Source organism: Oncorhynchus nerka, linkage group LG6 (genome assembly GCF_034236695.1).
Source record: "Oncorhynchus nerka isolate Pitt River linkage group LG6, Oner_Uvic_2.0, whole genome shotgun sequence".
NCBI classification, from domain to species: Eukaryota; Metazoa; Chordata; class Actinopteri; order Salmoniformes; family Salmonidae; genus Oncorhynchus; species Oncorhynchus nerka.
Genome location: NC_088401.1, coordinates 68,613,560 through 68,641,495, shown reverse-complemented (window position 1 = coordinate 68,641,495; position 27,936 = coordinate 68,613,560). Strand labels below are relative to the sequence as shown.

The following is a 27,936-nucleotide window of genomic DNA, read 5'->3' as shown; positions in this document are numbered from 1 at the left end:
GTTTGTGTTGCACTGCTTTGCTTTATCTTGACCAGGTCGCAGTTGTAAATGAGAATTTGTTCTCAACTAGCCTACCTGGTTAAATAAAGGTGAAATAAATAGAGGCCGCTAAATGTTTACGCGTAGGCTCCTCTAAAAACTTTAGAGTTCAAAGGCCAAGGGTTAATTTGAGGATGGCTGCCTCCCAAGATGACATGCTTTCTTTCTGCGTGGACACAACTAAAGTTTGCAGTTGTGTGGAAGTCCGATTTATTGACAAGGTTAAGGTAATGTGCAGACAGGGATTCTTTTTGAAAAGGCTAATTTCAAGTTTGTCGTTTTCTAGCACCGTTTTGATGCCAAATGCAGTGCCACGCATGCTGTCAAATTGGCTGGCCCAAATTATGAGAAGGACAGAATCTCTTGTAAAAAAATATATTTTTATGTTTACTGGCTGGCCATAGCTAGCTACTACACTGCGTGGTTACTTAGCTACCAGCCATGTTAATGTTTTTTTTTTTTTTGGGGGGATATTTAACGTTAGGATCCCCATTAGCCGCTGCAAAAGCATCAGCTACTCTTCCTGGGGTCCACATGAAACATGACAATACATATAGTAGTACAGAATAACATTGTTAGTCAAGGACTGAAATTCATACATTTAAAGCGTCACATATGGCCTATATTTATTATACTTTATTACTGTAGCTAGCTAGCTAGGACATGTCAGCAATCCATGTGGCATTGAGGTGACTAACTGATTAATGTTAACTAGATAGCTACGCGTTTAGTCTAGCTAGCTAGCATCATGTAACGTTAAATAGCTAGCTAGCTAATGAAAGCTTTGCACAGATTAGTCTCCTACTATACCTTTTTGAAGGGGCTAATAAAGGTCAAAGGCTATCCTGGTCTGACTCAATAGGGTGCACTTGGTATGGATAAAGAATATGTAGCTAGGTGCGTAAGGAAATTGTCATGGCAAACTAACATTAAACATTTTGCTTTTATTTTAGGGCAAAGGATTATTTGCCAAGAAGGCCATCAAGAAGGGAGACACCATTTTTGTAGAGCGCCCTCTTGTCTCTTCCCAGTTTTTGTGGAATTCCCAGTACAAATATAAAGGTGGGGTGCCATATAGGTTCAAGATTTAGTTGGTTGACAGACTGAACAACTCAGAAGTTACAACAAATCCTCCTTTTATGTTCCTGTTGATGACTGAAAATCTTGGCGCAAAATGTTCCTGCTGGCTTTGCTTTTGTAATCCATATTTTAGATGAACATAGCCCAGGGGGAACTGCTGATTTAAAAAAAAAATAATGGTGTTTCTTAATGTATATACAAAAGTATGTGGACACCCCTTCAAATTAGTGGATTGAGCTATCTGACCGGTGTATCTATTTTGAGCACACAACCATGCAAACTCCATAGACGAACATTGGCAGTAGAATGACCTTACCGAAGAGCTCAGTGATTTTCAACGTGGCACCGTCATAGGATGCTACCGTTCCAAGAAGTCGGTTTGTAAAATTTCTGCCCTGTTAGAGCTGCCCCGGTCAACTGTAAGTGCTGCTATTGTGAAGTGGAAACGTTTATGAGCAACAACGACTCAGCCGAGAAGTGGTAGGCCACACTAGCTCACAGAACAGAAGTACGTAGCGCGTAAAAATCGCCTGTCCTCGGTTGCAACATTCACTACCGATTTTCCAAACTGCCTCTGGAAGCAACGTCAGCACAAGAACTTAGTTGGGAGCTTCATGAAATGGGTTTCCATGGCTGAGCAGCCGCACACAAGCCGAAGATCACCATATGCAATGCCAAGTGTCAGCTGGAGTGGTGTAAAGATCGTCGCCAATGGACTGTAGAGCAGTGGAAACTTGTTATCTGGAGTGACGAATCACACTTCACCATCTGGCAGTCTGGCGGACAAATCTGGGTTTGGCGGATGCCAGGAGAACACTACCTGCCCCAAAGCATAGTGCCAACTGTAAAGGTTGGTGGAGGAGGAATAATTGTCTGGGGCTGTTTTTCATGGTTCCGGCTAGGTCCCTTAGTTCCAGTGAAGAGATCTTAACGCTACAGCATACAATGACATTCTAGATTATTCTGTGTTTCCAACTTTGTGGCAACAGTTTGGGGAAGGCCCTTTCCTGTTTCAGCATGACAAATCCCCTGTGCACAAAGCAAGGTCCATACAAAAATGGTTTGTTGTGATTGGTGTAGAAGAACTTGACTGGCCTGCACAGAGCCCTGACTTCAACCCCCTTGAACACTTGTGGGATGAATGGGAGTGGTGACTGCGAGTCAGGCCTAATCGGCCAACATCAGTGCCTGACCTCACTAATGCTCTTGTGGCTGAGTGGGAGCAAGTCCTTGCAGTAATGTTCCAACATCTAGTTGAAAGCCTTCCCAGAAGAGTGGAGGCTGTTAATAGCAGCAAATGGAGGACCAACTCCATAATGCCAATGATTTTGGAATGAGATGTTTGACGAGCAGTTCACATACTTTTGGTCATGTAGTTTAGTGATAAAATCACCCTTAGGTATCTCCCATTTACTTAATCATCCATCCCTGTGTCTCCTCCAGCCTGTGAATACTGCTTGAGTGCTCTGGAGACAGCTCAGGATAATGCCCGAAGACTGAGTGGCAACCCTGGCCTCAGTCTACCCCACACTGAGCTGTGCAAGGTGCGCCCAGAGCTGCACCAAGCTTGCCCACAATGCCAGTTGAGTGTCTCTCAAGTCTTTCCCCATCTGCACTGCCAATCTGATTCCACACTCCAAGACTGCTTCCATCACGTGGACTGGGATATGATTCGTATTGCGTCAGACAACAACATTGACGAATACGCTGATTCGGTGAGCGAGTTCATTAGAACGTGCGTTGAAGATGTCGTTTCCATAGCAACGATTAAAACATTCCCAAACCAGAAACCGTGGATTGATGGCAGCATTCGCGTGAAACTGAAAGCCCGAACCACTGCTTTTAATCAGGGCAAGGTGACCGGAAACATGACCGAATACAAACAGTGTAACTATTCCCTCCGCAAGGCAATCAAACAAGCTAAGCGTCAGTATAGAGACAAAGTAGAATCTCAATTCAACGGCTCAGACACAAGAGGTATGTGGCAGGGTCTACAGTCAATCACGGATTACAAAAAGAAAACCAGCCCAGTCACGGACCAGGATGTCTTGCTCCCAGGCAGACTAAATAACTGTTTTGCCCGCTTTGAGGACAATACAGTGCCACTGACACGGCCCGCAACTAAAACATGCAGACTCTCCTTCACTGCAGCCGACGTGAGGAAAACATTTAAACGTGTCAACCCTCGCAAGGCTGCAGGCCCAGACGGCATCCCCAGCCGTGCCCTCAGAGCATGCGCAGACCAGCTGGCTGGTGTGTTTACGGACATATTCAATCAATCCCTATCCCAGTCTGTTGTTCCCACATGCTTCAAGAGGGCCACCATTGTTCCTGTTCCCAAGAAAGCTAAGGTAACTGAGCTAAACGACTACCGCCCCGTAGCACTCACTTCCGTCATCATGAAGTGCTTTGAGAGACTAGTCAAGGACCATATCACCTCCACCCTACCTGACACCCTAGACCCACTCCAATTTGCTTACCGCCCAAATAGGTCCACAGACGATGCAATCTCAACCACACTGCACACTGCCCTAACCCATCTGGACAAGAGGAATACCTATGTGAGAATGCTGTTCATCGACTACAACTCGGCATTTTAACACCTTAGTGCCCTCCAAGCTCCAACTCAATCATCAAGTTTGCGGACGACACAACAGTGGTAGGCTTGATTACCAACAACGACGAGACGGCCTACAGGGAGGAGGTGAGGGCCCTCGGAGTGTGATTGTGGACTTCAGGAAACAGCAGAGGGAACACCCCCCTATCCACATTGATGGAACAGTAATGGAGAGGGTAGTAAGTTTTAAGTTCCTCGGCGTACACATCACAGACAAACTGAATTGGTCCACCCACACAGACAGCATCGTGAAGAAGGCGCAGCAGCGCCTCTTCAACCTCAGGAGGCTGAAGAAATTCGGCTTGTCACCAAAAGCACTCACAAACTTCTACAGATGCACAATCGAGAGCATCCTGTCGGGCTGTATCACCGCCTGGTACGGCAACTGCTCCGCCCACAACCGTAAGGCTCTCCAGAGGGTAGTGAGGTCTGCACAACACATCACCGGGGGCAAACTAACCTGCCCTCCAGGACACCTACACCACCCGATGTCACAAGAAGGCCATAAAGATCATCAAGGACAACAACCACCCGAGCCACTGCCTGTTCACCCCGCTATCATCCAGAAGGCGAGGTCAGTACAGGTGCATCAAAGCTGGGACTGAGAGACTGAAAAACAGCTTCTATCTCAAGGCCATCAGACTGTTAAACAGCCACCACTAACATTGAGTGGCTGCTGCCAACACACTGACTCAACTCCAGCCACTTTAATAAGGGGAATTGATGGGAAATTATGTCAAATATATCACTAGCCACTTTAAACAATGCTACCTAATATAATGTTTACATACCCTACATTATTCATCTCATATGTATATGAATATACTGTACTCTATATCATCTACTGCATCTTTATGTAATACATGTATCACTAGCCACTTTAACTATGCCACTTTGTTTACATACTCATCTCATATGTATATACTGCACTCAATACCATCTACAAGTCATCAAAGCGGCATTAGACTCTGGCCCCGTATGTGTATTGGTAAACAAGTTAGGAGATCCATGGAGTTAAAAGTTAAATGAGAAGGATATGTTTCCCTTTCAACGACCAAGAGCCAGCAGATGGTCTGCTGCTTAATACTTTGAATGGAGCTATTGTGTAGGACGGGGGAGAAAGCACATCCTAAATAGCTTGCTTAGCCAAGATAGCTAGCTATCTTAACTAGCTTCTCTTCTTGGTTTGATGCAGTGAAACGGGTACTATGTAGGATTGGATGATAAGTCATCTAGCTTTTGCAGCTAGAATTTAGTGGTGCGAGTCGACTTGGTTGCTGCTGTGTCTCTTCCTCGAGCCACACAGTCACAAACACAGCAAGTCCCCTCTTAGCTCCGTTCCGCTCTCCCCTGGTGCGTGCATTAACAGCTTCAGTTAATAACGTAGCTAAAAATATAGATTTTCTGCTGCTTCCTTCACTGGGATCGGATCAGGCAGGGTCTATACGGGGCCGGGTCCGGTTGTCTTTGGGTCCATTTGAACCAGGTCTCTGTATTTGTAACACATTTATTCGGGTCAGGAACGGGTCCAACTTATTGGAACAAACAAGACCTCTCACTGAAGTAGACTTTGTCTCCCCCTCCAGGTGATGTACTGTAGCAACGAGTGTCGGCAGGCTGCGGCAGACCAGTACCATCGGGCCCTGTGCTTAGGCCACTCCCAAGAGGACCCGGACCATCCCGTCAACAAACTTAAGGATGCCTGGAGGTGAGATGGATTTGCTGTTTAATTTAATTCCTATTGATGGGGCCCATATTTCTCTTGCACTGAATCTGAAAATTTTACCAAAGACAGTACATTATGAAGATGTCTAGAAACTGCTTCTCAAATAGAATCCCCGATCATGCTGGTAAATATCATGGCGACGTTAGCTAGCTAAGCTCGTGCGCAGAAACACGTCATCGGGACTAACGGTTTTCGCGCCGAACTACTTATGTGCAGGCCGTCAAATCAAAGGCACCACTTCGATAAAATGTTTTGATGAAAATAAAAACATGTCAGTATGTCAATTTCACGAGGTTGTAGTAATTACAGTTTCAGCTACCGAAGACATCTCAAATCTAGGTTTTGCCTTTAAATTTTGAGGAAATTAACTAAGGACACATTTATAACTTCTCCCATTGACTTGCCAAACCCTGGTCTGCCGAGTCTCTGGGTTTTGAAACAATGTTTCTAGCTTTCTCTGTCCTTGTTTCCTCTAATTCTTTATCTCCCTCTCAAAGATCCCTCCCTTGCAATTCCTCTTTCAATTGGCTTTGACAGGGAGACAGGAATTGGAGGAAATGAGGACGAGAAAGCAAGGAGTTGGCAGCTAGTAATGTTTTCAAATCCAGCCTCACTGATATTGAGGTGACATGATCCCCTCCATCTGTCCCCTAGGAGTATGCACTACCCTCCTGAGACCTCCAGCATCATGCTCATGGCCAGGATGGTGGACACTGTCAAACAGGTGAGCTACCACCTACCGCCTTTTTTTTCAGCTGTTTTAATTCCAAAGTGAGTTGCTCTCTATATTTGCATTCTGTATTTTGTTGTCGGCTGAAAACTGAAGAAAAAAATAATATTCCCCCATTTTAACAAACATTCAATTATGAAATGTCAGAAGCTATTTTGAATGTTTTCTTGGTCCTAGGGTCATATTCAGAGTACTGCTTTCAATAAATGTGGGGGGAAAAAATACAATTTTCAAAAAAAGAGTTGAAAGGTAACTCAAAACACTATATAATGTTTGAATTTGTCATGCAGGCCCAAGACAAATGCTGCTGGCAGAAGTTGTTCTTTCAGTTCTGCAGCCGTGCGGCCAACGAGGAGGAGGAAATTGCACACAAGCTGCTGGGAGAGAAGTTCCAGGTAAGAATAGAGGTAGTGGCTGTGCCTGAAAATGTAAACTACTAGCTGTCAAATCCTTGCTTCCTCAATTCCCCTTAAGGCTCATTTGGAGGAGGAGGTCTGAGGAAGAGACCTTGGAACCTCTCCGCCAATGTGCTTAGAGAGGAATTGAGGAAACAGGGATTGAGCTTCAAATTAGTTTTTTCACATTTGTGCTAACTATTAGGTTTGACTCATTGTTATTGTAATAGATTATAGACTACTGTAAAACTTCCATTAATTGCCTGGGTGTTTATTTGCTTAAATCACTGAACACAACAGGCGCTTATTACAGACAGGCTTCTATTTGAGCCTGGCGTCTATTTGCTTAATACACACAGCTTTTGCTTATTTGCATATTGAAAGGAAAAATCCACCCAAAACCACTCATTTCTGTAATTTAGTGTTACATAACGCTAATATGTGGGAAATAGTTTTTGTGAACAAATGTTTAATTTTGACTCTAAAATAAGGTTGGTAGCAACATGTGGAAATCTGTGGCAGCGCAAGTCAACTACAAAACCCACAATGCAACGCTCTCTATTGGCTGGCAATTTAGTTAGCTAGTGAACGTAGGTACCCACAATAATACCAAAGTCAATATCAGCATGTGAAGTATCTAGTTAGCTGTAAAATGGCTCTAACAAACTGCGCTATCAATTTAGGAGTACAATCTCACCATGTTCAACCTGCAGATTGATGTGGCTCACAGTGGAGTTTGACAATCTCAACGGCATCATGCAATGCACCCTGGACTGAAGAGGCAGACAATTAGGAGAAATGTGTTAGACCCTCTGTTAAATTATGTTTCTCGAGGTAGGAACATCACAAAAGAACATTCGAAAGAAGACAACCTCCCCTGTTATGACATTGGCCAGTATTTAAATCCGACATGCATGATAGACATTCCTGTTAACAGTTTAGTGAGGGCACATCTTTACATTAATTGTTTAATTCCAGCATTCTCTTCCAACATTTTAATACATTTCTTAATTTCATGCACTGCTATCATTTACACACTGTGATGGTTCTTTTGTCTTAGTATGTCTCTATTTAAAAACGTTTTTTAATTATCCTTCAACTGTGCATTTTTGTCAGTTCGTACTTTCGCCACTAGAGGGCGATCAGCCAAGTTTGAGGGCTCTGTACTCTCGAAGTTGACTGTTTTTGTGCTTGCCTGGTAGCTAGCAGTTCTCAGCTGTTAGCAGCCAAATGGCTAGCAGTTTCTTACAGGTGATTAAAAACGTATGAGTGCCATTATTTTTTAGTTTTCAAATTATACTGAACAAAAATATAAACGCAACATGCAACAATTTCAAAGGTTTTACTGAGTTACAGTTAATTTAAGGATATCAATCAATTGGAATATTCAATAGGCATCTGGTCACAATAGGCATCTGGTCACAGATACCTTAAAAATAATGGGTCTCAGGATCTCGTCATGGTATCCCAGTGCATTCAAATTGCCATTGATAAAATGCAATTGTGTTTGTTGTCCGTAGCTTATGCCTGCCCATACCATAAGCCCACCGCCACCACGAGGCACTCTGTTCACAACGTTGACATCAGCAAACCACTCGCCCACAAGACGCCATACACGTCGTCTGCGGTTGTGAGGCTGGTTGGACATACTGCAAAATTCTAAAACAACGTTATGGTGGACAAATTAACATTCCATTTTTTTTGGGCAACAGCTCTGGTGGACATTCCTGCAGTCAGCATGCCAATTACACGCTCTCTCAACTTGAGACATCTGTGGCGTTGTGTGACAACTGCACATTTTATTGTCCCCAGCACAAGATGCACCTCTGTAATGATCATGCTTCTTGACATGCCACACCTATCCAGTGGATGAGTTATCTTGGCAAAGAAGAAATGTTTACTAACAGGGATTTAAACAAATTTGTGCTCAATTGGAGAGAAATAAGCTTTTTGGGAAATTTCAGCTCATGAAACATGGGACCAACACTTTATATGTTGCCTTTTATATTTTTGTTCAGTGTATTTAATGTAACAAATCAAACATTAAACCTCGTAAACATTTCATTTAGATCAAGCCTTTATTTGCTGAAATGTGTGCTGTTGCCCGGATATAAAAAAATAACATGCGGCTATTTGAGAGTCTGCGTTTAATATAAGTTTTATGGTATGTTGCATTTTTTAGGGACATTTGACCTTACTACAAACCCTGTTTACGACAGCACTTTACGATGATCATCTCAATATGGTAAGAATGGCACAATTTCCCTTTACATGACCAATTTATTTATGGGCATACATGTTTGTCAAGCTAATACTAGGTACTTGGCTATTTCATTGTCAGCCTGGAGACAAGAATATAAAATAATATCTGTCTTGGATTTAATAATTTCCCATGAGTGAGCTCTGAGCTGAACATGTGTGATTATGATGCAGATACTGTATGCTATATAAGGTGTGTCCTTTCACGTTAGTGGTTTACACCTGAGGGATTTCGCTCCCTCTTCGCCCTTGTAGACACCAATGGACAGGGCATAGGTACCAGGTAAGGTTCAGCTCTCAATCTTTCCAACTCATAAATGATTGATGTTATGGACATGAATGATGCACTTATGGCGTGCCATTAGTCCCAATATTAGTCTTTCTTTAAAGTGCCGACGTTGTTTTATCATGTTTCTTTACATAGCTCTCTCAGCCAATGGGCTCATGCATGTGATGCGTTGGAGCTGACTAGCCAGCAGAGGGAGCAATTGGATTCCTTCATTGATCAACTATACAAGGACATCGAAAGGTCACAATTCCCTTCTTACACTGTTGCTTCATGAGACATCTGTTCTGTTTATTGAGGAATACTGGGGGAAAGCTGTCTGATTAAAATATTTGTCTAAACCTACATTACCAAGCAAGGCTTTGTGCAGCTCACATTTTATAATAGATTGTAAAGGATACTTGGCGCCTCTGAATTGGATTGGCTTGACTCAGCATATTTGAAATCCTTACTAAAATGGAATACATCTCTGCTACTGAGAATGGAGGTCAGAGCTGAATTTGATTTGTCTCCTCAGAGACTGGTGACTTCCTGAACTGCGAGGGTTCTGGGCTCTTCCTACTTCAGAGCTCATGTGAGTCGTCACAATCAGGTGGCTTCTAACCTCAGCTTCCATAATCCACAAACACACACATCATACAGGATAAATTAAATGAACTACTGCCCTGGTCAAAAGGCCATGTTTACAGTCGTTATCAAATACTTTTGTTTTGGTTGTGTCGTCTACTCTCTAGGTAACCACAGCTGCATACCGAAAGCGGAGGCATCTTTCCCGAACAACAACTTCTTGCTTCACCTCAGTGCCCTTAGTGACATCAGCCCTGGAGAGGTCAGAAGAGGATGCTGGGTTGGGGGGATACATTCTGGCCATGGATACACTGGAGAGAACTTTGTGCTCAGTTGTCAGTCAGTTTTAGCAGTCAGAGACTGAAGATTGAGGCTGATGTGTTAAGCTATCAGATATTGAGAAGGCTTGCATCTGCCTGTAAATGTAGTGTGAGGAGGCCAGAGAAATGTTTTGCCAGCCATCGATTGAATTCTGGCACCAAAATAATAGCGCATTGTTGTGTAAATATAGTAACAGTAATGGGAGGTCTTTTGATGTGAATGTCTTCATCTGCTAACTTTTGTTTCCTCACATATCCAGGAGATCTGCATCAGTTACTTGGACTGCTGTCAGCGTGACCGGAGCTGTCATAGCAGACAGAAAATTCTGAGGTAAACAACTGAAATCCCCTGTGTCCCTTTGACAGACTCAAACTGTTCCCAGTTCAATGGCCACCCTCCCAGGTAATAACAGTCAGTCCTTGGCCAGTGCAGCTGAGGGGTTCTGGTGGTTATTCCGGTGCCGAACAACGCTCTTGATCGATTAGCAAACTGTCAATCCACTACCTATTTTTACTTCCTGATTTAGCCTCTGTTTTAATTCTCCTCATTGGGAAATGCGACTGAGAACGAGATTTCGGGTTTTGGAGGCGTGTTTGTTTGAACGTTGGAAGCGTTTGTACGTTCATTGCCAAAACAGTACAGTTAGTAACTCACCCTTCTACACTGAACAAAAATATAAACGCAACATGTAAAGTCTTGGTTTCATGAGCTGAAATAATAGATCCCCAAAATGTTCCATATGCAAAATATGCGTATTTCACTCAAATTGTGTGCACAAATTTGTTTACATCCCTGTTACTGAGCATTTCTCCTTTGCTAAAATAATCCATCCAATGAAAGGCCACTCCAAAATGTGTAGTTTTGTCTCACAATACAGTACCACAGAAGTCTCAAGTTTTGAGGGAGCATGCAATTGGCATGCTGATTGCAGGAATGTCCACCAGAGCTTTTGCCAGAGAATTTAATGTTCTTTTCTCTCCCATAAGCTTCCTATAATGTCGTTTTAGAGAATTTGACAGTATGTTCAACTGGCCTCACAAACGCAGACCATGTGTAACCACGCCAGCCCAGGACCTCCACATCTGGCTTCTTCACCTGCGGGATCTGTCTGAGCTTTTTTCCCACAAAAAGGCTTTATTACATTCTGATTGGCTGGGCCTGGCTCTCCAGTGGGTGGTCATGGCTCCCAAGTTGGTGGACCTATGCCCACCCATGGCTGCACCCCTGCCCAGTCATGTGAAATCCATAGATTTGGGCCTAATGTATTTATTTCAATTGACTGATTTCCTTATATGAATTGTAAGTCAGTAAAATTGTTGCGTTTGTTTTTGTTCAGTGTAGGTAACTGGAAACCGTCTAACCGGGTCTTGTGTCTGGAAGTAGCAAGCCAATTTCTTTCACCTATTCGCTTCAGCCGACTGTGGCAAAATTGGTTTGTCTTTGGATAGCCCATCTGTGGGGATAGTTGGTGCGGCCATGAAATTGCACAATGTAAATGGGACAATATTTTAGTTTCATTAAATTCTTTCAATATTTGTGTGGATTTCTGCCATTTGTAGTTGGTTTTATGTTTTTAAATCAATGAAATTTGGAGTTATTGACTTTTTTATTTTTTATTCTCATGTACGTTTTGTAATGTACTGATGGTCCTTAACTTGCCCCATAGGGATATTGAATGTCTAACCAAATTGACCATGTGTGTCACAATTGGCTCGTATGCAGCTGAGCTCCTAATTGATGATTACTTGGGTGCTGCCAGCTATGGGCAGGATTGAAATAAACCCAACTCTACTGTAATTTAGGGTACACTTCATTTGTCACAATTTCTTTCCCTATTTATCTCGCAAATCTCAGACCGTCTTCAAGACCAAAATGATTCTATTTACACTTAGAAACATTTATTCTAGTGTCAAAATGTAGTTCCGATGCCACATATGCCATTTTCAAAAGTAGTAGCTTTTTTTGGTTCAGTCGCACTTTAAACCCAGGGCAGGCTTGTTCTGTAAGCCCACTTTTCATTCACATTTACTGTATCCTGTTGAAAGGCATTTTACCTTGGAAATGCCGTAACTCCCAGAAACTGGAGGTAGTGAAGCGTGAACAAAGACTGGCCTCTGACTCTTTTTCTCAGCAAATGATAACAATTCAGACCCACTGTGTATTATGCTTATATACTGTTTTATTATGTTATATACATAGTGTTTACAGTATGCGTGTTGAATAATGGCATTTCTTTTTAACAGAGAAGTAATGATAGATTGACGCAAATGCATTCTATCAGTCCGCGTTATCATCTTTCTTGCTCTCCAGAATGAGACAGGTAACTGTGTGACTTATGTAACATCGTTATTGTCTTCCCAGAGAAAACTACCTGTTCGTCTGCTCGTGTCCAAAATGTGTGTCTCAGATGGATGAGCTGGATCTGGCGTTGTCGTCGTCGTCGGATGACATGGAGGAGGAGATAACGGATGTCTGAGGGGGAACAAAGACCAGCTCCCTCCCTCCTACTCACCCCCTCCCAATCCCATTCTCAGCCACGCTAGCTAACTGCATCTCTGCCCAGTGAAGACCAATTTCAAAGACGACATATCAAACTCCAAGCATATGAACTTCAGTTGTGTACCAAAATATAATTTTTCAAGGAAAAAGTCACTCAATGGCCTGAAGCTTTGGATCTCCCGGTTGAAAAGCATTTGGTCACCTGACTCTGCAGTATCAGCCGTCGTCTCTAACCTCTCGTGTAGCTTCTGCTTATTGGAAACGTTTACATTAAAGACACCCAGATTGAATTTATCACAGTTTAGTACCTCTAGAATGGTAGAAATCATTAAATAGGCAAGATGTAATTTATTCCTTAGGTGTTGCTTGCACCTTTGCCCTCAGAACAGCCTCAATTCGTTGTGGCATGGACTCTGCAAGGTATCAAAGCGTTACACGGATGCTGTCCCATGTTGACTCCAATGGGAGAATTCTTGATACCCACGGGAAACTGCAGCATTGCAGTTCTTGACACAAACCAGTGTGCCTTGCGCCTACTACTAAACCCACTGAATTGCACACATACACAATCCATGTCTAAATTGTCTCGAGGCTTAAAAATCCTTCTTTAACCTGTCTCCTCCCCTTCATCTACACTGATTTTGAAGTGGATTTAACAAGTGACATCAATAAGGGATCATAGCTTTCACAGGCTGTTCTCAGCATGACTGTTGTAGTACAATTTGTGTCAACTGTGTAATGCCATTGCATCAGCATGGACCAAAATCCCTGTGGAACACTTTTGACACCTTGTAGAATGCCCCTAAGAATTCAGGCTGCTGTTCATGAAAAGGAAAGGTCCGACCCGGTACTAGATGTGTATCTAATAAACTGTCCGGTGAGTATGTTCTGAGAAGGATAATGCACTTGGCCAATCTAGTAGTGATAACATTAAAGTATCTACAGTGTAGCTGAAGTAACCAGGCCAAATTAAGTACATCGATCTATCAAGGAACGTTAGGAACATTGCAACCTAGGAGTTAACCATCAGCCAGAATAACCTTGAGCAGTAGAAAGCTATTGTCTGTTAACTATTTCCCCGTTTATTGAGAACTGTTATTTCCACATGAGTGAAATTGCTGCTACTGCCCACTCGTGAATCAATAGAACTACAATGACCGTAATCTTCAATGCCAATGTTTTCAATGTTACCGAACAAATATGGCTAACATCAAATGACTAACCTCAATTATCTCAGTTGGCATTCAGAGCACTGGTGCATGAGAACAAATTGCTTTTGATGTCACACAAGGACATGCTGCAGCATAAGAACGGCAGCAAACACTGTATGAGAATCCTAGCAATTTTAATTTTTACCACTCTGGCATAAACCATTGAGATTAAAATGTCTTCTCTTATTTTCTTTATTTGTATTCTGCTTAGTGCAATTTGATTGTATGCAGAAGTTAAGCCAACTGGCAGTCTTTACCAACTATGACCACGTCAGCATTGCCTTGAAGCAGACCGATACCCTGTGGATAACTGGATATTTGGGAAGTCAGTAAATCTTATTTGTGAGTTATCGCCAACATCTGTGAGACCATGAAGATTTGACAAGTATTCCTTCCTAATCACATTTTCTACCTCGATGGGTATTTTAATGACCGTTTCATTTGTGCCTGTTGACTCTTCATGCGACCTTGACTTTGCTATAGGCTCTTTTCTATTGATACTAGATTGTAACTCAAGAACAGCCTTGCAAATACATCTACATCTTATTGGAGCAGTGAACATGTGTTTGCTGTTCCCACTCTGCTTGGATGTTAAGATGCCGATCCAGGAAGCGAGAAAACGGCACATCTTTAGAATAGGAAGAAAAAAATCTGATAGAAAATGTGGCTAAGTGACCTATTTTGTGATTTCACACCTGCCCCCAATTTTTTCAGTGACGCAAATTTTTCTCTGTGGACATCATCAGTGTCAGCCTATCTTCCCTATGGGATTGGTTTAGAAGAGTCAAATGCAAATTTACGCTGGACATTCACATGAGAGATGAAAGGGAACATATTTTTACTTCCATGAGAGGATGCACACCTGGGATCTTGCGGGAGGCTGGACCTCTGGACGCGTCTTGGAGTGAAGTCCAACACCCATCGGCCGTCATCCTCTGAGCTCATGCCAGCATCCCCACGGGGCCTCTGCAGTTCTGGAATGTGGCTGCTTTTAGCGGAGCGTCCACAGTAGGGGTCGAGTGCAGTTTTCCACACACTGCACTCCCTTCAAATGGAGAAAGTGTGAAGGTCAAATGTCACACCCCAGGAGAAAGGGGCTGACCCAGAGCCTCATTTGAAGATGGAAGGGGACAGGAAGTGGGTTGAGGGCGGTGTCTAAATAAAAGGCAATTATATGCATCTAGAGAAAGAGGCTTTTATTCTGTCTCACCAAGGCTAAAACACTCACAATCTATATTTCAGTAATGAGATTGGAAGGAAAGAAAAGTTGGTACATTATAATCATTGCCAAGACATGCAGATGGAGAGAAATTATAAAATTAGCATCTCATGATTTAAAACGGTAAAATCAGATCAAATCATGTCAGACTTAGATGTGCAGGTTTGACGTTCACACTGTGATTTATAATACAAAACCTTCAGTATCTGATTAAATATTCATATACAGAGTCTCATATTGACAGGTATCCGCACACCTTGACTTTTTCCACATTTTGTTGTTACAAAGTGAGATTCAAATGGATTTGATTGTAATTTGTCTCAGAGCTTTGCACATCTGGATTGTACAATATTTGGCCATTTATTCTTTCTTTTTTTTTTTTAAAGCTCTCAAGTTGTTGATCATTGCTAGATTTTCAAGCCGATTTAAGTCAAAACTATATACGCCACTCAAGAACATTCGTTGTCTTGGTAAGCAACTCCAGAGTAGATTTGGCCTTATGTTTTAGTTTATTGTCCTTCTGAAAGGTGAATTCGTCTGTGACTTTTGGAAAGATAACTGAACCAGGATTTCCTCTAGGATTTTGCCTGTGCATAGTTAGCTCTATTATGTTTATTTTTATCCTTAACTCCCCAGTCCTTGCCAATGACAAGCATACCCATAACATGATGCAGCCACCACCATGCTTTAAAATATGGAGAGTGGTACTCAGTGATGTGTTGGATTTGCCCTAAACATAATGCTTTGAATTCATGACAAAACGTTTTTTTTAAATTGTTTTTGCAGTATTACTAAGTGCTTTGTTGCAAACAGGATGCATGTTTTGTAATATTTGTATTCTGAACAGGCTTCCTTCTTTTCATTCTGTCATTTAGGTTAGTGCTGTGGAGTAGCTACAGTGTTGTTGATCCATCCTCATTTTTCTCACATCACAACCATTACTCTGTAACTGTTTTAAAGTCAACATTGGCCTCATGGTGAAATCCCTGAGCAGTTTCCTTCCTCTCTGGAAACTGAGTTAGAGGAAAGACATCTGTATCTTTGTAGTGACTGGTTGTATTCATACACCATCCAAAGCTTAATTAATAACTTCACCATGCTGAAAGGGATATTCAATGTCTGCTTTTTGTATTTTTACCCATCTGCCAATAGATGCCCTTCTTTACGAGGCAGTGAAAAACCTCTCTGGTCTTTGGTTGAATCTGTTAAAATTCACTACTTGATTAAGGGACCTTATAGATAATTGTATGTGTGGGGTACAGAGATGGGGTAGTCATTAAAAAATCATGTTAACCACTATTATTGAACACAGTGAGTCCTTGCAACTTATTATGTGATTTGTTAAGCACATTTTTACTACAGAACTTATTTAGGCTTGCCATAACAAATGGGTTGAGTACTTATTGACATTTTAGCTTTTCATTTTTGATTAAATTCTAAAATGTTCTAACACAATTCCACTTTTCTTTATGCGGTATTGTGTGTAGATCAGTGACACAAAATCGAAATGTAATCAATTTTAACATGTAGCCAAATTCCATAATAAGCATCACAATATGAAAAACATGGCACCACTCTGATTGTCACACTGAAATACGTTTTTATTTTATGGGGTTCAGTGCCACATCTACCCAACTGACTTCTGAATATAACTGACATTTTCAATTACCAGGAGTCCCCCACAAGTAATGACAAACATTCAAAGTCATCAGTTACAAATATAGGCTTTATGTTTCCCAGTCTTATTTGACTGAATTTTCACCTACTTGTAACATATTGGATTACGTTCTCATCTTGGAGGCATCAGATTACTTTTTGTTTTATTTTGGTCCAACAGTTTCTCTTTTGTCAGTCCCTTTCCTCTAGGTGGAGAGTGATATTGCTAATACTTACCAATATTATAGATTTATTCCAAAACGTGTTTAATGTGGGCACACCATGATTGACGGGGCAGTGTTGAAATGGAAGCCGTTTCAAGACCAGAACGAGTCACTGGGGTTGAAATGGGTACCATATGGAAACAATCTACAATCTACATTAGGCCCGTCCAAATCGGTTACTGCAATGGATACCATGACTGCCTTGGAGGGTTACTCCAAGGTTGAGTGATAGATGGCCACTTGAGTTGTGACCAGCCAACCTGAGGGAGGGTCGTTGCACCATAGCTAACCATGTATGAAAACAAACATGATGGACAGCAATATCATGATCAGTACCTTAGTAAAATAACACTTTTAGGATTTAGATAGAATGCATTGGATATCTGTGGTCAGTTTTCCCTAACCATTTCCCTGGCAAAGTCAAAAGGGGGTTGGAAGTGTGTCAAAAGTACCTTTACTGCAAAGTCATCAGGACTAACTTTATCTTGTGGAAACATTGTGGGCTGCCTAATTGCCTCACATTAATTGTCGAAGGGCACCTAGTGGTAGATTGGGACAAAAAAAGCAGACATGAAATCCTTTTGAGCATGGTGATGGTGTATCAAAACACACTGTCACTACAAAGATACAGGCAGGTGTTCTTTCTAACTCAGTTGCCAGAGAGGAAGGAAACTGCTCAGGGATTTCACCATGAGCCCAATGATGACTTTAAAACAGTTATAACGTTTTATGCTGGTGATAGGAGGAAACTGATGTTGGATCAACAATATTGTAGTTATGCCACAATACTAATGTAATTGACAGAGCAAAAAGAATAACAAATATTCCGAAACATGCATCCTGTTTGCAACAAGGCACTACAGTCGTGGCCAAAAGTTTTGAGAATGACACAAATATTAATTTTCACAAAGTCTGCTGCCTCAGTTTATATGATGGCAATTTGCATGTACTCCAGAATGTTATGGAGAGTGATCAGATGAATTGCAAAGTCCCTATTTGCCATGCAAATGAACTGAATCCCCCAAATAAACATTTCCACTGTATTTCATCCCTGCCACAATAGGACGAGCTGACATCATGTAAGTGATTCTCTCGTTAACACAGGTGTGAGTGTTGACGAGGACGAGGCTGGAGATCACTCTGTCATGCTGATTTAGTTCGAATAACAGACTGGAAGCTTCAAAAGGAGGGTGGTGCTTGGAATAATTGTTCTTCCTCTGTCAAAAATGGTTACCTGCAAGGGAACACGTGCCGTCATCATTGCTTTGCACAAAAAGGGCTTCACAGGCAAGGCTATTGCTTCCAGTAAAATTGCACCTAAATCAACCATTTATCGGATCATCAAGAACTTCAAGGAGAGCGGTTCAATTGTTGTGAAGAAGGCTTCAGGGTGCCCAAGAAAGTCCAGCAAGCACCAGGACCATCTCCTAAAGTTGATTCAGCTGCGGGATTGGTGCACCACCAGTACAGAGCTTGCTCAGGAATGGCAGCAGGCAGGTGTGAGTGCATCTGCACGCACAGTGAGGCGAAGACTTTTGCAGGATGGCCTGGTGTCAAGAAGGTAGCAAAGAAGCCACTTCTCTCCAGGAAAAACATCAGGGACAGACTGATATTCTGCAAAAGGTACAGGGATTAGATGGCTGAGGACTGGGGTAAAGTCATTTTCTCTGGTGAATCCCCTTTCCGATTGTTTGGGGCATCCGGAAAAAAGCTGTTACCATCAGTCCTGTGTCATGCCAACAGTAAAGCATCCTGAGACCATTCATGTGTGGGGTTGCTTCTCAGCCAAGGGAGTGGGCTCACTTACAATTTTGCCTAAGAACACAGCCATGAATAAAGAATGGTACCAACACATCCTCCGTGAGCAACTTCTCCCAACCATCCAGGAACAGTTTGGTGACGAACAATGCCTTTTCCAGCATGATGGAGCACCTTGCCATAAGGCGAAAGTGATAACTAAGTGGCTCGGGGAACAAAACATTGATATTTGGGTCCATGGCCAGGAAACTCCCCAGACCTTAATCCCATTAAGAACTTGTGGTCAATCTTCAAGAGGCGGGTGGACAAACAAAACCCCACAAATTCTGACAAACTCCAAGCATTGATTATACAAGAATGGGCTGCCGTCAGTCAGGATGTGGCCCAGAAGTTAATTGACAGCATGCCATGGTGGATTGCAGAGGTCTTGAAAAAGAAGGGTCAACACTGCAAATATTTACTCTTTGCATCAACTTCATGTAATTGTCAATAAAAGCTTTTGACACTAATGAAATGCTTGTAACTATACTTCAGTATTCCATAGTAACATCTAACAAAAATATCTAAAGCAAACTGTGAAAATGAATATTTGTGTCATTCTCAAAACTTTTGGCTATGACTGTACTGTAATACTGCAAAAGAATGTGGCAAAGCAATTTACTGTGTTATGTTTGGGGCAAATCGAATTCAACACATTACTGAGTGCCACTTCATATTTTCAAGCATAGTGGTGGCTACATCATGTTATGTGTATTCTTGTAATCATTAATGACTGCGAGTTTTTCAGGATAAAAAATAAATGGGATAGGGGGCCTCCTGGGTGGCGCAGTGGTCTAGGGCACTGCATCGCAGCGCTAGGGAGGTTTTGGCCGGTAGCCATGTGCACGGTGTTTCCTCCGACACATTGGTGCGGCTGGCTTCCGGGTTGGATGTGCTCTGTGTTAAGAAGCCGTGCAGCTTGGTTGGGTTGTGTTTCGGAGGACGCATGGCTTTCGACCTTCGTCTCTCACGAGCCCGTACGGGAGTTGTAGCGATGAGACAAGATAGTAATTTCTAACAATTGGATACCACGAAATTCGGGAGAAAAGGGGGTAAAAATGTATTTAAAATAAATAAATAAATGGAATAGAGCTAAGCACAGACAAAATCCTAGAGGAAAACCTAGTTCTGTCTGCTTTCCACAAGACACTCGGAGATAAATGTATCTTTCAGCAGTACAATAACTTAAAACACAAGGCCAAATCTTCGCTGTTGTTTCTTACCAAGGAGAGAGTGAATGAAGTGGCCGAGTTACAGTTTTGCCTTAAATCTGCTTGGAAATCTATTGCAAGACCTGAAAGGCTTGTCTAACAATGATCAAAAACCAATTTCACAGAGCTTAACAATTTTGAAAAGATTAATAGGCAAATGTTGCACAATCCAGTTGTGGAACGCTCTTCGAGACTTAGCCAGAAGACTCACAGCTGTAATCGTTGCCAAAGGAGACTCGGGTTGAATTCTTATCTAATCAAGAAATATTCTTAATATTTTTGTATTTTTTTGTATTTTTGTATTTTTTACAAATGATAGAATTTTCATTGGTTTTACATTATAGAGTATTTCATGTAGGAACTAGGAAACTCAGAAATTCCAGACTTCCTAGCTGGTTGTAGTTAAACATGTGACTCGTTCAACCAGTTAGCAAGCTGGAAATGTCAGAGTTTCCTAGTTCCGACTAGCACATGATCCCGGGATTATTTTTGCTGCAGATTTTGGTCGGAGTAAACCCTCTCGCGTTGCCTCTTCCTCTCTGATAAAACCACCCCTTAAACTTGTCCAGGTGAGAGCTTTTGTCCCTGAAGGCAGTGGTGGAAAAAGTACACAATTGTCACACTTGAGTAAAAGTAAAGATATACTACATGACCAAAAGTACGTGGACACTTGCTCATCAAAAATCATAATATGGAGTTGGTCCCCCCCTTTGCTGTTATAACAGCCTCTACCCTTCTGGGAAGGCTTTCCACTAGATGTTGGAACATTGCTGTTATAACAGCCTCTACCCTTCTGGGAAGGCTTTCCACTAGATGTTGGAACATTGCTGTTATAACAGCCTCTACCCTTCTGGGAAGGCTTTCCACTAGATGTTGGAACATTGCTGTTATAACAGCCTCTACCCTTCTGGGAAGGCTTTCCACTAGATGTTGGAACATTGCTGTTATAACAGCCTCTACCCTTCTGGGAAGGCTTTCCACTAGATGTTGGAACATTGCTGTTATAACAGCCTCTACCCTTCTGGAAAGGCTTTCCACTAGATGTTGGAACATTCCTGTTATAACAGCCTCTACCCTTCTGGGAAGGCTTTCCACTAGATGTTGGAACATTGCTGTTATAACAGCCTCTACCCTTCTGGGAAGGCTTTCCACTAGATGTTGGAACATTGCTGTTATAACAGCCTCTACCCTTCTGGGAAGGCTTTCCACTAGATGTTGGAACATTGCTGTTATAACAGCCTCTACCCTTCTGGGAAGGCTTTCCACTAGATGTTGGAACATTGCTGCGGGGACTTGCTTCCATTCGAGGTCGGGCACTGATGTTGGGCGATTAGGCTCGCAGTCGGTATTCCAATTCATCCCAAAGGTGTTCAATGGGGTTAAGGTCAGGGCTCTGTGCAGGCCAGTCAAGCTCTTCCACACCGCTCTTGACAAACCATTTCTGTATGGACCTCACTTTGTGAATGCGGGCATTGTCATGCTGGAACAGGAAAGGACCTTCCCCAAATCGTTTCCACAAAGTTGGAAGCACAGAATCATCTAGAATACAATTGTATGCTGTAGCATTAAGATTTCCCTTCACTGGCACCATGCATTGGGGCAGGTAGCGTTCTGATTTTAAGCGCTTACGCGTTTCAGCACTCGGCGGTCCCGTTCTGTGAGCTTGTGTGGCCTACCACTTTGCGGAAATATGATGAACTGATCTGTTGGAATGGTGACATCCTGTGAAGGTGCCACGTTGAAAGTCACTGAGATGTTCAGTAAGGCCCTTCTACTGCCAATTCTATGGCGATTGCATGGTTGTGTGCTCAATTCGATACACCTGTCAGCAACGGGTGTGGCTGAAATAGCTGAATCTAGTTATTTGAAGGGGTGTCCACATACATTTGTATATATAGTGGATCTTAATAGAAAATAGAAAAATACTACTTGAGTAAAAGTCAAAGTATTTGGTTATAAAAATGCTTAAGTATCAAAGTACATGTAATTGCTAAAATATACTTAAGTATCAAAAGTATAAATAATTTCACATTATTTATATTAAGCAAACCAGACAGCATGATTTTCTTGTTTTTTAATTTATGGATAGCCAGGGACTCTCCAACATCATTTGCAAACGAGGGATGTGTGTTTAGTGATTTCGCCAGATCAGAGGCAGTAAGTATAACCAGGAATTTTCTTTTGATAAATGTGTGAATTTGAACATTTTCCTGTCCTGCTAATTGTTCAAAATGTAAAAAGTACTTTTGGGTATCAAAGGAGAATGTATGGAGTAAAAAGTACATTTTATTTTATTTTTAGGAACGTATTGGAGTAAAAGTTGTCAAAAAATATAAATAGTAAAGTTAAAGTACAGATACCCCAAAAAAACTATTTACGTACTTTAAAATATTTTTACTTAAGCACTATACACCACTGCCTGAAGGGCATGTGTGCTATGAGCTGTGTTGTTGCTGTTTTGAAGAAATGTTTGGAGTGTGGTCGAGTGTTCAAAGAAGGTATGTTTGTTTTGATTTTTATCAGTGTCTGGTTATTCAAATTTGTCAAAATGCAAAAGTTTGTGTAAAGTTATCATTCTGCAATAATTTCCTTTGTTTTCAGTTTACTCCATGTGTTTGGAGAGTGTCAGGTTGTCATGTGTTTAGGATCTTATAATCTTAGTTCAGCAACCTCTTCCATGGTGGAAAGTCATCTGGAGAAGTCATGTACAGGTCTAGCCCAGAGCAAGAGAACAGGAACTCCATCAGAAGTCATGTACAGGTCTAGCCCAGAGCAAGAGAACAGGAACTCCATCAGAAGTCATGTGCAGGTCTAGCCCAGAGCAAGAGAACAGGATCACTCAAGAACATATTTACTGCATCATTAGTTTATTCTGCAGCAGATGGAGTACAGGCTGCAGGAATAAAGAACTAACATTTGTGCGGACAGACATATTTTTGTGATTAAGTCAAGTCTTCTGAATAAGCCATACTTGAACCTGAAATAATATTAGGCCTATGATATAGCTACAAAATGACGGGTGTTTATTTGTATTAGGAACTGGTTTGAGTGTTTTTAATTCTTCAACACGGTCAGTTGAAGTTCTCCTTTATTATTTCTCCCCGCTGGTGGTTTGGGACCTTTCGAACTTGTTGACATTTCCGAATTTCTCCAACCCTTTCCAATTTTGAGTTGTAGACAATCAAAATAAAACCGCCCAACATTCTTGTGAAAGAAGCGAAGCGTGGATGTCCAGATGAATTGTTTCTCGAAGGCCAGACCAGGCAGTCCCATAGAGACCAAAATGTGGTTGGAGTCACAAAGTGCAAATGAGAGTTTTGAAACACTCCAGCTATTCAGCTTTATCTACTATCTCGATTTCAGATCCTTTTCTGTTGGACATTCTACACGTCCTTGTTGGATAAAGCTGATGCTTTCTTTTCACTGTGGCATTTAAAAAATCTGGGATACAAAAGGATGAACAGTATCCAATTATGTCCAGCCAATGCTAGTAGTCAGAATATTTTGCAGGCTAGCGAGATGGCTCCGCTAGATAAAACATTTTTCAATATCAAGAGCTTCCCTCAAATCCTGCGGGTAGCTTTCTGATGGGCTGGTTATCATACAAAAGGTCACATTCATGAAGCAATTATATCAGAATAATTTTTGGGACTCCAACAAAATAGACTTGTAGAACTCTATAAGACAATCCTGTTATTTTACCAGCACATGGTTTCCAGTCCGAATCATCTATAATTGAAATGAACACCATTGTATGCAATGAGATACAGTGCTTTGCAAAAGTGTTGAGACCCCTTGGATTTCTTCACATTTTATTGTGTTACAAAGTGGTATTAAAATAGATTTAATTGCAAAAACAAATCTCAACAATCTACACTAAAAAAATCATAGCTAAAATATAGTCGATGCATAAGTATTCAGACCCTTTGTTTACGCAAGCCTAAATTAGTTTAGGAGTAAAATGTTGCTTAACAAATCACATAAGTTATATGGACTCAGTCTGTGTGAAATAATAGGGGTTGACATGATTTTTGAATGAATACCTCTTCCTCTGTCCCCCATAAATACAACATCTGTAAGGTCCCTCAGTCAAGTGTTGAATTTAAAGCACAGATTCAACTAAAATAGCCAGGGAGCTTTTCGAAAGAATCATAAAGAATGGCAGTGATTGGTAATTGGTAGATCGGTAAAAATTAGACATTGCGTGTCTCTTTAAGCATGGTCAAATTCATAATTATGCTGGAGATTATGTATTAAACCACCCAGACACATCAAAAATACAGTTGTTCTTCTGAACTGAGCTGCAGGACAGGAAGGAAACTGCTCAGGGCTGTTACCGTGAGGCCATTTTGGTGATTTTAAAAACAGCTACTCTAGTTCAATGGCTGTAAAGGGAGAAACCTGAGGATGGATTAATATCATAGTGACTCCACAATAATGACTTAAAGGACAGAGTGAAAATAATACAAATATACAGAATAAAAATATTCCAAAACATGCATTCTGTATGCCACAAGGCAATAAAGTAATACTGAGGGGGAAAAACAGCAAAGGAATACACTTTTTGGCCTAAATGCAAAGCCTTATGTTTGGGGCAAATCCAACACAACACATCACTGAGTAACTGCCTCCTTATTTTCAAGCATTGTCGAGGTTGCATCATGGTATGGGTGTGCTTGACGTCTGCAAATACTGGGGAGTTTCTCAGGATACAAGTTAATGGGATGGAGCTAAGCACAGTCAAAATCATAGAGAAAACCCTGCTTCAGTCCGCTTTACACCAGAGACTGGTAGAGGAATTCCCCTTTCAGCAAAACAATAGCCTACAGAACAAGGCCAAATGTACACTGGAGTTGCTTACCAAGAAGACAGTGAATGTTCCTGGCCAAGTTACAGTGTTGACCTAAATTTGCTTGAAAATCTATGGCAAGACTTGCCTGTCTAGCCATGAACCCCAACATCTTGACAGAGAATGAATCATTTTTTAAAGAATAATGTGCAAATATTGCAGAATCCAGGTGTGTACAGCTCTTATAGACTTACCCAAGAAGAAGAAGACTCACAGCTGTAATCGATGCCAAAGGTGTTTCTGAATACTATTGAGATTAATATATTTTAGTTATTTAATTTGTATTCATCTTAAATGTTTTTTGGAAATGTTTTTCCACTTTGACATTAGAGTATTTTGTGTAGATTATTGACAATTAAATACATTTGAATACTTCTTTGTAACACAATAAAATGTGAAGAAATCCAAGGGTTCTGAATTATTTTCCAAGGCTCTGTATATGATTATATTCAACAACAGTACAGTCTAAGTAAGGATGAGCCTATGGCACTTGTGAATGCATAGCTCTGATCTTTGGTGATTGAAAACTTGGCTTTACAGTCTAGTAGTTTATTGATACTTAATTCCCAGTGGGAAAAATGTATTATGTTGTGGGGTCATTGTAAGGTTGTTTGCTAGTTGAAACCAGAAAAGTATATCTTTAACTGGTTAACTGAAAGATAACAACAAAAATATGACATCTTTCCTTTGTATATTTTTTGACATCATGAAAAAAAGTTTGCCTGAAATTTGTAGAACCAGAAAACCAGTTTACTACTATAGTATGATGTTATTATGCCAAATTGTGCTCACTGGGGTTATCTTTTGATAAGACCTGTATCTCTCTTCTATGGTCACAACCTCACCCCAGAGGCTTGGAACTGAAACCAATAGGAAAGGCTGAAATAAAAAGAAAGTGAATTTGAAAATCAAACATGTTCATTAGCTGGACTCACTGGACCAGGATACTTGGGCCCAAACAATGTGGCACTCTCCTAGCATACAGCACAATAAAACGTCTCGTTTCAATACCCATTTATGAGCTCATTAGAGAGAGACTTGCTGAAGAATAATAGCCACTCAATTTAAGCCTCACTTTCAAACATAAAGTAGTGAAGTAGACTTTAGACTTTTTAATTGATTCCGTTGTGTTTGCTGTGAATTTGCCACGGATTAATTGCACTTTAGTGATCTAAAAAAAATGCCACCAACTGAATGTTCTAACTTTCACCTAGTCACCTTAATTAGCATGGATTTGGGTTCTGTGGATTGAGCTCAGTGGTTGCAAGGAGCTCAAGTGGAGAGGTGGTGGTGATAAGCAACGTTAATAAAAGGTTTCCATGGCATTGAAAGCCAAAGCCTTTATGTCATGAAACTGACTGAGAAAAGCCCTCAGACGTCTCGCTGATTTGGTGCTATGATGTGAGCGTGCTCCTTCCTGGTTACGAATATTAACCAGTAGCTACACAATGGAGGCAGGCCGGTGACTTCAGAAGACTTGGTCGTTTACCATTAGATTTTCCATTAGACAGTAGATCTGGTCAACATGGACTAATACCATCTGTTTGCGAGTCTTACTGATGTCAGGAGAGCTCATCATGGAGAAAAGGTCTCTATTAATTTCTACAATATGTAATTGGTGTATTATACTGAAAACACCATGTAGATGTTGCTTGTATTCAATATTGTTTATTATTATTTTTTGTATATGTGAATATTCAGAAATCTGGGCCCGTATTCAGGAAGCATATGAGAGTAGGAGTGCTGATATAGGATCAGTTTTGGATCAGAATTAATATGATTATATAGAAAGGAGTACCTGTTGATTTGACAATAACCCACAATAATTGATTCTAATACTAGGCGTGTAAATTCTACTTCTGTTATTTGTGTGTAAGCCTACCCCCATTCACTTTTTCCAATCACCCAGTCCTGCTCAGCTGCCATTTTGTGGGTCCCATGGGAACTTCTTGTTCCTGTCAATCTTGAATGGAAATGCCCTTAAGAGGCTTGAGTGCCGCTGGGAACAGACCCTTTCAAGATGTATGGCGTCCGTTTTTCGGATCCAAAAGAAACAGATCCCTTCTTCGGTAAATATTCAGTGGTCTCAAATGAAAGCCTGTGAGTGAAAGTGAGCAGCACCCACACCCCCATCAGCATACCCTCCAGTCATGCTTTGACCACCACGGGGGAGGAGAGAGGAAGTTCATACCATTAAAAATACCAGCGCTTTGAGCAGTTATTCGTGGGTCCCACAATTTCCATTGATCAGAGACCACATAGGGCGACTGGTTTCACATGATCCCTCTTCTTTGCTTTGGCCCGCAAAAGTAAAACAAAGGGCTTTATTTGTCTGTCGTTCATGCAGCAACATTACATTTACATTTATGGTTTATTAAAAACTCTTATTGTAATTATCAAGGTTTATTAAAAACGTTTATTGTAATTATCAGGTTGGAGGGAGAGTATGGATGTTCTGTTTATTCACAAACAACCATACTGAGGATTTGAAGTTTGGGCTTTTGTAAAATGTGGGTCTTCAAACATTTACAGTTTTAGTGAGACAAGACAAAGCATAATCTGTGTTGATACTGTTATGTGCAGCTGAATGACATATCCTTTAGTAACTGAAGTTTAGTCATTAGAATTGTCACAATTTACTCAGGAAATGACTGTACTAAGCAACATGATGGTTTCAACAAACAAACAAACAGTTTATATAAACAGAAGTCATTAGGAGCGGTCAGTGGGTTCAGTTGATTTTCTATCATTGTATTACTATGCAGAAAAAAGAGGAGAGTGAATCCACAGTAAATGGTTCAGGGTAGCATGAGACCTGGGTTTCAGTATGAGTAAGTCCTAGTATGTAGTGGGAACTGCCTGTGGTTTCATCTCATGTTTGACACACGTGATTTCTCTGATAAGTTGTGGGGACTACAGTGGCCCTAATGGGACAGATCAAAGCTGAATCCCTACAGGATCTCTTACATCTACTCCTATTGTGTCATAGACAGAATGACAAATGTACTACAAGATGCAGTGGGAGGTTTTATCAATATTATACCAATATATATGGTATAATATGTGACCAGATCTTTATTCCCTAATAATAATAGTAGTAGTTGTAGTAGTAGTAGTAGTAACAGAAGTAATAGAAGTAGTAGTAGTAATAATAGTAGTATTAGTAGTAGTAATAGTATTGGTATTAGTAGTAATATTTTAATTTTACAGTGCATTCGAAAAGTATTAAGACCCCTTGATTTAAAAAAAA

The 27,936-nt window shown here is 41.1% G+C and overlaps 1 protein-coding gene across 1 annotated transcript; it reads left to right on the top strand.

The window, feature by feature from the left end:
• The first annotated feature begins 149 nt into the window (after positions 1-149).
• On the top strand, positions 150-15,105 carry LOC115131189 (histone-lysine N-trimethyltransferase SMYD5-like). Its single transcript, XM_029662785.2, has 13 exons — positions 150-266; positions 993-1,101; positions 2,563-2,708; positions 5,323-5,444; positions 6,117-6,186; positions 6,483-6,587; positions 8,770-8,832; positions 9,059-9,129; positions 9,271-9,372; positions 9,645-9,706; positions 9,867-9,961; positions 10,280-10,350; positions 12,382-15,105. The coding sequence occupies exons 1-13, from the start codon at positions 174-176 to the stop codon at positions 12,494-12,496; spliced, it is 1,224 nt and encodes a 407-aa protein (XP_029518645.1). The 5' UTR covers positions 150-173; the 3' UTR covers positions 12,497-15,105.
• The last annotated feature ends 12,831 nt before the right edge of the window (positions 15,106-27,936 follow it).